An 11,198-nucleotide genomic window follows, 5' to 3' on the forward strand; every position below is an offset into this window, starting at 1 on the left:
GTGTTTTCCTTTTAAATGGGAAAATGAACTCTTTTTTTAAGATCATCAACTTTTTCCCCTAGAAAATAAAGTAACAAAAATCTAAAACGTGATTTAGCGCCAAGCTCACTTTACAAAAACATGTTTGTTTTGTAATTATCAAAGGGATAATTTTATATGACGCATCGTGCACATTCAGAGTTTTCGTATGATCATAAATGAACCTCCGTGTCACGTTAGTTCACTTTGAAAACTAGAGATCTGTTTTTCTGTGGTATCATTTTCTTCGCGTTCAGCTTTTGAGTTTAATAACTTCATGCTGTTGTTTTCAGTGTAAAATCAAATAATGAGTCTGGGTACCTTAAGTTGTATCATTTTAGTGCTTACCTCTCGAGGCTGTTTTTTCTGCGGATCATATTGTAATACCTGAAACTAGCCCTGAAATAAAGCTTTAGTTTAACAGTCTATTTACAGTATTTCGAGCTGTTGCAGTCTTGAAAGCCAGTACCGAACATAGTTATCATCCGAAGGGCCTGCCAGGACTGCGCCAGTACTTGCGGTCAATATTGCGCGAACGCTGCCAGTGCTGGCGCAGTACTGCGCCAGTAGTCAATTCCCTATTGGGGGCGGACGATTGGTATAACACATATGTATAACAACGAACGGTTAGCGCTGAGTTCTTAAATAAATAGTGACTTTAAAAATATAAAACATAATTGCCTGATATGTTGAAAAAAACTTCTTTGAATTCTAAAAGAACGCTTAGTTCACCATTAATTTTTATTTTTCGAAAATTGTTTCGACTCCCGAAGGGTTTGAAACTTCTAAAATCTAATTTACGCCGCGAGAAGATTAAAAATCGTTATACATTTTTAGTGACAATTCATTGAAATTCTATAATACATATGTTTTGAAATTTTTATTACAAAATTCCTATTATTGTGGAACTTATGGCGAGTTGAACACAAAAAATGCGTATTTTGAGATTACAGAAAAAAATTACATTTTCTTCATTAATTTTAAAACTAATAAAGTCATTCCATTAATTTGGAGGACTAAAAATATGGGCAATGAAGTTTCCTACCTAAGGGGAAATTTACTACCGGCGCAGTACCGTGTGAGTATCGCTGAGTGGAGTTCGGTACTGACACGGTACATTTAGAATACTGGCAGGACTACTGGCTTTGTACCGGCTGAACTAATACTGCAAACTCGGCGCGGTACTGACCTATAGTACTGGGCCAGCACTGAAGTTCATCACTCGGCCACTATTGCAGATTAGTACTGAGCAGGTACTGGATAGGCTCCAAGTGATAACGAAGGTATGTATTGATTTGTAGTACCGGACCATTAAATAACGTTGGTACTGGTGCGATACTACTGAAAACCCTAATGATAACTAAATTCTGTACTGACTAATGATATTTAAATTGTGTACTGATCTGCATTACTGGGCCAATACGTACTGATGGTACTGGCGACTTACTGGTAAAACCATAAGGTCAATCAGGTTCTGTTCTAAAAATTAGTGGTAAAAACAAAAGGACTTTAAAAATCTAAAAATGAATATATTATTGGATACTTAAGCTAGATTATAAGATATTTTGTTTAACAGTAATGAACTAAAGTTCGCAGTTCTAACTTTTTCACAATTTGTTCAGATTTTCTTCATTAGTTTCTGTTTCGATCCTTCTTACCGCCTTCTCGATCTTCTGCTTTAGAGAGCCAGCGGGTGATAGATAGGCATTACATTCCTACTACATTTCCAAATTTTTGCAAATCGATTTCTGTAAAAAGAAAACAATATAAAAATAGAATCATAAACATAAAGTAAATATTGTTGAATTACAAGGTGTCAACTAAACTCAAAATCTGAAATTCAAGCCATTAAAACTAAAAAATGTAAGATTATCAAGCCTTTGAGAGCTTAGAAACAGCGCACTACAAATTTTTAAACTATTAAGGCTTTCAATTTGAAATTGTACTATTTTGAACGATTATCAAAAATTAATATCAATAACTAAAAACTATAATATATGTCTAATTTTGGAAATAACAGATATTTTTCTTAATTCAAAATACACTTTTTCCATAATGTTTCCACTAGATGGTTTTATTACTTACTTCTCTCAGGGATATCGTGTTTCATTAAAACACAGAAGCATGTAGATGGCAAAAGCTAAAATAATTCTTAGCCGGTTGAAGCCGGTTGAAGCTGCGCAATCGAAGAAGTCAATCGATAAGTGGAAACTGAGAAGAAATACAATAATAAGAAATAAACAATTTAATTTAATTCTTTTATTTTTTATTTCTCACGCGAGGCACATCGTGACAAACTTAACAATTAACACTGCTATAAGTTCACCATTTTCCAAAATTAATATTATTTGTATCAAATATCGATAATTAAAAATCATGCTAGAAATCTAATTTTAGAAATAAAAACAATAAAAACTCTAACGTACAAAATGAGAAACTAATACATTTAATTTGTGTGATGCAACTGACTGTCGACGTTTCTCAACTTGAAATACAAGTTTCCCATTATTTTTACACTAAAATGCTTCCTCACTTACTTTTCTCAGCGATATCTGCTTCAAGTAAGTCACGGTAACACATAAAATACACATCTAAAATTTGGGAAATTCGAAGCCAGTTGAAACTGCGATCAAAGAAACTCTGAGCGTGCTTTCTTCACTTTCTTCCCACCGTCATTCTCGTAGATCGACAGAGGAGCACTAATAGTACATGGAGGCTTTACGCAATACTCTGTCTCTTTCTATCTGCCAGTTTACTATGAAAGAAAGAGAAACAGGATATTGTGTTTGACGCCGAACGTAGCTGAAAACGCGTCCATGTAGAACTATAATGGAAACGATGAAGATAGGCAACCCGCAACTTCTAACCCGCAACTTCTAAGTCAGTAGTACATCGTCATGATGTCAACCGTGGGTTGCACTCTTATATCAGTATTCGACCAGTAATACGTATCAGTACTACGCTAATAGTGGACCCAGTATCTCGCCAAACACTGGCTGAACTCTTATGTCCGTTTTTAATCAGAACTTAAAGTTGGTATGCGGCCAGTAGTGCGCCAATCGGTCGCAAAACGCCGATACCAGTATTTTGCCAATAATGCATATTACTCCTAAGCCAGTAGTAGACTAGTATAATGCCAACTGTTGGTTGAACTTTTGTTTCAGTATCTGAGCAGTAATACGTATCAGTACTGCCCCAGTAGTATACCTGTATCACGCCAACCATTGGCGAAACTCCTGTGTCGGTATTTTACCAGTGGTGATGCTCAACAATGGACCAGTTGTAAACTAGTATGGCGCCAACCGTTGGCGGGATTCTTGCGCCAATATTCTACCGGCAATGCCAGTCAGTACTCAGCCAGTCTTAAGCCAGTACTATACCGATGATTGGCGCAGTACTAATAGTTAGTACTGGTATTTATTCTGTATTACAACTGGCGCGGTACTGCGCCGGTCGTGTACTCTGGCTAATATCAGACTTTTCCGCCTGGGTATTGGTATATGTTATTAAAAAAATAAAAATTGACCTGAAAAAATATGACTAGAGGGCCAAATAAAACGACACAAAGCACACTCAAAACTACAGACGTGTTCCTCTCAGATCTTTCAATTACCAAAATCTTTCATATATTGGGAGTATAGAATTAAATTCGAGTGGAGAAAATAAATATTAAAACATTTTAAAACACTATTTTACAGATTAAGAAATTTCATTATGTATGTTGTTCCATTTCTTCAGTGAAGAAAATATTATAGATTTCCGCACACACTTCCTTAGTTGTTCCGATCATACTCAAAATGGCGTGCGGATTCTAAAAAAATTTAGAAGGTAAATTTTGTTAGCACTATTTCAAGAAAAAGATTTCGTTTATATTTTGTAATAATGTATTTAGGTCACAAAAGTTTTGAGACAAAGTGTTTTCTCATACATTTCATTTATTTCGGTAGTTTGAAACGAATTTCGACCCAGTGATGGCCACTCTACCGAGCACAGCATCATATCTGTTTAGTGAAACCTGGCACGAACAACGTTAACTCGGTTGCCCTTCTTGTGGTAATGATGATACGCAGGATCCTCGGTAGACGTTATTGGTACAACCTGTCTGGCAACGTTGCCTTCCAACTTTACTTTAACTATTCCAAATCTATTTCCAAGATCCGCTCTACGAGCCATGAATGGCCGCAAAGAAGGTACATATGGTGGGTATATTCCAAGGACGTACTCGTGGTTCTCATCTAATCCGACGTAACCATACTCCACTGTTATATACATTTCTCGGGGTGAATTTTCTAAAGTAGCGCGATGTTCAATATTATAAATTTCAATGATTGGATGATAATTGTCTGCGTCTGTATCATGTTTACGTGGAGCAGATAGTTCTGCAAAAAGAAAACGTAAGCATAAAATTAATTATTCTATCGACTGAAAATATAATGAATCAGTGAATATTTTGAATTAATAATGTACTTTAACTTACAAATAGTCTTATATCCGTCTACTTGATTAGGAAAAAGCACTCAAATGAAGCACAGAATAAAAATCTCTATTTTAATTAATATGAATATAAAGGACTGTTCTAAATTGAAAATACTGTTTCACTTAATTTCTCATAATGACTGAAGACCCTGAATGAAGAAATGCGTCATTGTCGATAAAATTCATTTATTAATTATAACACACGTGAATATTTGTGCACAGTGAAAAGGGATTATAAACAGTATAGCCACGGATTAAATGTCTATTTTCATAGAAAGGTAATTGATTTGAAAAAAAAAGAATGAGAATTACAAAATGATCGTTGAGATGCGGAAATTGTCAAAACACCTGCGCGATACTTAAGCATGAAAAGCTAACTGACGCCTGTTAAAGGTATTGGGCGCATGATCTAAGAATACACGGTCTAGCCATCAGCTCCCCCAATTTCGTCCCCATTCGCACTCCGCCACTTTTCGCCATCTTGGCTACCATAGCAACTGTTAGCGTCTCAGTCTTCACTCAAAAGATTTGAAATCATGAATTATGGCTACATTGTAAATCAATGTCAATACCTGTGAAAGTTCTCAATATTCAAATAACATGCAAGAAGCGGACACTGCTGACGTTATCCGTTTTGAAAGCTCGTCGTGTTAAGATTAACTTTGTGAAAATTATAGTGGGGTTTCTTTTGAAAATATTACTGAAATCATTATTTCATATGAATATAAGATCTGAACATGTGACTTTGTGTACCCTGATAGGGTTCTTTTGTTCTCATTTAGTGCTTATGTATATACGAAATATAAAAACGGATATTATCATAATACAGGATATGATATCGATATTTTGTATTTATTTATTTCTGCTTTCAGCTCGAAAACAATATTCTTTTTTCTCCTTAGGTGGATAATACTTTATTTCACTCGCGTTAAAAGGTACAATTCCTCAGGTGCATTGAGAGGTTATGTTATCCATATTTCTGAGTATTTCTTCTATATTACAAGTTAGATGTTATATATTTGTTTATACTTTAGATTACGCATCTCAAAAATTTCATTATTTTCAAACAAATTTAATTTATTTATAAACTACATAATTTTTTGATCTTTTACTTACAATCTTCGCTCATTGCATTTACTTCCTTTCAAATATACTTCATTCTCGCGCGCTCACTTATCCAATATGGTTAAAAGTGGTGGACTTGCTCCTTATTGGTTAACTTTTTTTTAGGTGCGTGTGGCTAGACCGTGTATTCTTAGATCATGATTGGGCCCACACTGAAAAGTGGGGGTGTAAATGAAGTCGACTGACTAACGGGACTCTTAGCAAAGTGCGCGCAGTCACTCATTGTCATTCCTTAAAAGAGAAAAATATCTTTAAATTGAGTGAAGCTCAAACAAGGACAGTAAGGATAAGTATAAAGAAACGTACGTATAAAAATTGCTATTAGAGACGAAGTAATTAATATTCTTTGATATATGTAAAACACTACAATCTTTTCTTCAGACATCCTACCCCACGTCTTCTGCAGTAAAATTAAAGTTTTCGATTTTTTCATATCAATTTCATAGAATAAATTTTAAAAAGGAGTAATGTCAGAAAACGGTTCAGAAAAATATTGCAGGAATTTTTATGCGTTGAAATTCTTCCAACATTTTTTCACCATATGTTGTTTCATGTGGTTAAAAATTCAAATGTTAAATTTTTTTATAATATTTGTCATAAATGGAACTAAAATTAAAAATCCTATCAAACATGGTTCAAATAAATTTTGTAGGAATTTTTAGAAGCTGCCACTGGTTTACCATAATTTTTCGGTATCTCACGCCATTTGGTTCGAAACTTGAATTTTTGATTAATTAAACAAATAATTGTGGCAATGGAATTCTTAGATTGATAACTTTCGTTCGTTCAAGTTGTGTATCATATATTTTTCCTGATTAAACCCAAAACGTTTAAAACCAAATATTTGGATTTTTTATAACATTTCTAGAAAAATGCCTTAAATATTCCATAATGTTTTGAAAATATAAAAGTCTTCTTCATATTTTGAAAAATCCTTGGAAATAAAAAATTTGTTAGAAAATGTTCTAAATTTTTTGTTATATATTTTGTAAACTTCAAAACATAAAATAATCTTTTAAAATTATACCTAAATAATTTGATAGTTTCAATGAAATATTTTTATAATTCGTCTCATCCCATTAAAATATGCAAAAGTTTTATTGTGTGGTAACAATAGGCGAAGTTAATCATAAATACTGAGACATTACCAAAAAAGTCTGCAGATCGGTATTTACAAGTATACGAAGCTTTCAAAAAGTGGCTGACTGAAAATAAGACTAGCCTTTTCAGTTGACATGAAAAGAATTTGTTAAGATATTTCAATGACCTAAAATAAAAATTAAAACCTTTAACGCCATGGAGTATCTGGTCAATACTCAAAAAACTTTGAGTATTAAGAACTAGATGGATATCGGTAAATTTTACGATTTGAAAGCTTTTTTGAAAAAAATTCTAAAGGCTATAAGCCAAGAAAATGTTTAATTTTCAAGTGGGACCAAATTCAAAAGTTCATTTTTATCGCAGGACAGGAGCCACACTTCTTGCTGATTCAGGGGCAGACTTTGTAAAGGTGGAACAGCTGGGAGGATGGAATTCGGACAAAATATGTCATGGATATGTGGAAAATTCTTCGTACAATAGAAAACAAATTTTTAATGGAGTGACACATAAAGCTACAGCAACAGTGAATAGCCAATTTCTTCTGAGGCCTTCAACTAGTAAAGATACTACAGCACAGATTATAAATATTAATCAAGAACACGAAAACGAGTCGTCTATACCATTAGATTGTAATGACTTTGCAGATGAAATGACTTTAGATAATCATGATAATCCGTAAGTTTCAAAACAATTGCAAGCACTTGGACCCAGATTCGTCGATGCTTCGAAAAAACCATTAAAAATAGCCCAATCTAAAGAAAAATTAAATTCTAATGCTTCTCATAATTTGTGTTTAAAGTCACCTATAAAACTCGTATTTAATAAAAATTGATTGAAGACCAAGAAAGAAAATAAGACTAAATTTGAACAAATCAGTGAATGATAAACAAGAGGACATTGAAAATAATGATAATTCAACAAAATGGTTAAAAGATGCCTATATTAAATATGAGAATTGCAAATTTAATAATGGTATAATAAATAACTTTTATTCGTGTGAAAACTGTAAAAAATAGTTTAAAATAAGTTTAAAAAATCATAAAATAAAATGTATAAATTCTTAACATTTATATCAAAATAAATGCTGAGTACAGCCGAAGCGGACCGATGCGAGGGAAGCTCACGGATACGACGGATGAAGGTGTTGTCGTAAGTGGAGGGGGCAATTTTTATAGAAGCAGCCCCACTACTAAAATGATAGCTTGCGGAATCTGCTACAGTCGGCCGTCCTTTAATATTCAGCTTTAACGCATTAGGTCCCTTTCTTGGCGGACGGTCACATGTATATTTTTTAAATAAAATTTTGTGCAAAAATAATTTTTGGAAAAATTCACTTCGTCAATTACCAAGGGACATGTTTTCTAAAAGTAAAACTACTTTTCAGAAATGAGATCTATTTTTTACGTTTTTGAAATCTTTTCAAATTTAACATGTTTTATAAATGCTTTTAAAACTTTCGGACTGGCTCATCGACTCAACATTTGGAAAATTCCTTAAGAACTTATATTTTCAAAAATATAAAAAAAAAATATAAACCAAAAATATAAATAATAAAAAGCTAACCGAGAAGTTAGCGCCAGAAAAGTATTTATCGCGGAATTGAGCAAGATGAAGTTAGACGCTGGCCAAAACTAAAAGGTGCTCGCCGCTTCATCAAATCATGAAAGCTCTACCTCGGGCTATCTACCTATTCTATCTTCATGTTTTTTTCGCCCGAGATAGCACTTTCATGATTCGATGCAGTGAGCGAGCATCCTTCAGTTTTGGCCAACTCCTTACTTCATCTTGTTCAATTCTGCGAGCAAGACTTTTCTGGCGCTAACTTCTCGGTTAGCTTTTTATTATTTATATTTTTGGTTAAGTATCATCTAGTCGAACGCGTGCGTTGGCATCCTATCGTTAGGAGGCCTCAATATTTTAAAAAATTATTCAAAGAGTTCCTGAAATTATATCTTGGAATCTTAAGAAAATGTTATCATTTTCTGGAAAACTTTTAAAGTTTCCTTGAGCGGTTTTTTCAATAACTATTTAAAATATTTTGAAATATGTTTCAACGTTCCTTAAGATTAATTTTTTCAAATGAAAAATCATTTGCAATTCTTCGAAAAATTTTAGTTTTGTATTATTCTCTTAAAACCTTTCAAGATTCAAAAAAAAGAAGAAAGAATATCTGATAATATTATCTGCTTTAAGGAGTTTTGCGATAATCTTGCAACATCTGAAGAGGAATGTCCATCAATCACTGCTGAAGAGGTGCAAAAAGCACTAGGGGGTTCGAAGAACTTTTCTGCTGCAGGAACAGATGGTATCAAGAACTTCTAGAGGAAGAATTTTACTTTTAAAGACCAACATCTGGCCCGCATATTCACCTTATATTTAAAGTCGGAAACATCGATTCCGCAGTGGATGGTGTTAGGACGCAACACACTCCTGCCGAAAAAAGGCAGCCTGCCCAATCGAGAGAATTAGAGGCCAATAAATTGTTTGGACACACTGTATAACATATTTACAGCAATTCTAAAGAACAGAATTGTTTAAAGAATTCAGCCTGTGTGAATAGAGATGTTCAAACAACATGACTCTAAAAAAGGTGTAGCAGGATGGCGCGGGAACCTGTTAATTGATAGGTACGTGTGCAAAGACGCATTATCCCATAAGCGTGTCCTGTCAATAGCCTGGGTTGACTACCGGAAAACTTTCGATTCAACATCTTATAGAATTATCTTCTTTATGTTGGAAAGCTTGAAACTTAATCCACACATAGTGAAACGCATAAAGTGATTGATGCTCTTTGGAAAACTAGATTTACTATCCATAGGGGCGTCTTTAAAGGCGACACTGTAAGTCCTTTGCTTTTTTGCGTCGCACTTCTGCCTCTACCCCTCGCACTACGAAATTATTCTGCATAGTTCTGTAGCAACACTGATCCTCATCAGCATAAGGTCACGCATGTATTTTATATGGATTCCCTAAATATCTACGCTTCTGGTTAAAGCAAACTTCAGAGTACTTTAAATATCGTCAAGCAGTACACAGGTACGGTTGGTATGGACATTGGATTGAACAAACCTGTCAAGATTCATCTGAAGAAAGGAAAGATTATTGGCGTTCCCGAGGACAGATACAAGCATCTTGTGTCAGCGTTGAAATCGCTACACATAAAATCATGGCTACGCATAAGAGCTTGCATATCAAATTGTCTATTCCGCTATTTACATTTCACGCCACCAAGGCCGACGCGGATTTTTGAATCTCCAGTGACTTCAGAATCGAATTGTTCTACGAACAGATTACGTGGTTGCAAATGTTAAAAAATCTTTCCTAAAAATTGTCAGAAACAACGAGATGATTGGCGGCAAAGGAGCGTTTCTTTACAAAACCGCAGAGCAGGCGGCCGTGACCCTTAGCCTGTATTTTGAAAAAAGAAGTGACAAAAGTGCATTACTCTTTGTAGATGCTTCTTTTCTAAAAGCGGAAGTAAAGAAAGCAGAGATTGAAAAATTCCACCAAGAGCTACTTGACAAGAAAATGCACGAAAACTTTTACATAAATTTTAAAGAACAGGGTTTGTCAAAAGAGCAAACTTTAGCTTTTCTTAAATCATCAGGGCCTAATTCAGGTACAGAGGGTTTCATTTTCGCTGGCCAGGTCAATTTTAATTTTCTCCTTAGTATGCCGCGACTGCATTGTATGCCAAGAAGTTCCCAGCAATAGGTACAGAGCGTGTCATGCACACGCTGAGTACTTAAGACACATACTATCTCGGTTTCCTGCCCACCTGTGAACTACGTATCTCTATAAACATAATGCGGCCCTAAGTTGGCGTCATTACCATCTTTGTCGTTCTTACATTGCTGGCTACGACCCTGAACTGTCGAACTCTCCGAGGGAGATAGACTGACTTTTTCAAAACGAGAAGTGCAAAATTTTCTGGAAGCGCAATTATCGGAAAACCGTCTCCGTCTTACATTCGAAGCCTGACATCGTTCTCAAAAACCTCAGGACACGAACTATATTCGTGATCAAATTCTGCGCTCCGGCCAACTACAACATCACTGCTAAGGAGAACGATGAGGAAGAGAGGTATCAAGACCTTAAACAGAAGCTGCGAGGACTGTACCTAAAATATTTGGTTAAAGTAATTTTCACTGTGAACGGTGCTCAAGGAGGTGCGAAGCTGTCACTGATTCATAAGTTTAAAGCCATAGCAGCGTGAAAAAAATATGCCAATGCACTTGCTAAATGGATGCAAAAAGCTGTCATCCTTAGATCGCTTTATGTCCTCAAGACAAACGAGGGTTTCGCTGGCCAGTCGTTGTAATTTCATCGTGCCCTGTGACCACTCATCTAACGGCGGTAAGACGTGGTCATTAGTGTGTGATTTGCCGCAGTTCTACTGGGAGCCGGTGTCATTTTTATATGACGGATGCTCCTAGTAGGACCATGCGCTGGTTGTTTAAACCTTTTCTTTAATTAAA

At 35.0% G+C, this 11,198-nt stretch overlaps 1 protein-coding gene and 1 long non-coding RNA gene across 2 annotated transcripts in view; one reads left to right on the forward strand and one right to left on the reverse strand.

Annotated features, from left to right (window-relative positions):
* Positions 1–7,834, forward strand: part of LOC117177252 — an 11,670-nt gene extending 3,836 nt beyond the window's left edge. Inside the window, exons 2-4 of the mRNA XM_033367833.1 lie at positions 3,757–3,846; positions 3,966–4,208; positions 7,084–7,834. Coding sequence (XP_033223724.1) covers positions 4,075–4,208; positions 7,084–7,399 — 450 coding nt within the window. The 5' untranslated portion in view covers positions 3,757–3,846; positions 3,966–4,074 and the 3' untranslated portion in view covers positions 7,400–7,834. The remainder of the gene's footprint in view (positions 1–3,756; positions 3,847–3,965; positions 4,209–7,083) is intronic.
* Positions 3,961–11,198, reverse strand: part of LOC117177253 — a 121,281-nt gene continuing 114,043 nt past the window's right edge. Inside the window, exon 3 of the long non-coding RNA XR_004467683.1 lies at positions 3,961–4,397. This is a non-coding gene — a long non-coding RNA (uncharacterized LOC117177253). The remainder of the gene's footprint in view (positions 4,398–11,198) is intronic.

Source organism: Belonocnema kinseyi, chromosome 7 (genome assembly GCF_010883055.1).
Source record: "Belonocnema kinseyi isolate 2016_QV_RU_SX_M_011 chromosome 7, B_treatae_v1, whole genome shotgun sequence".
Taxonomy (NCBI): Eukaryota; Metazoa; Arthropoda; class Insecta; order Hymenoptera; family Cynipidae; genus Belonocnema; species Belonocnema kinseyi.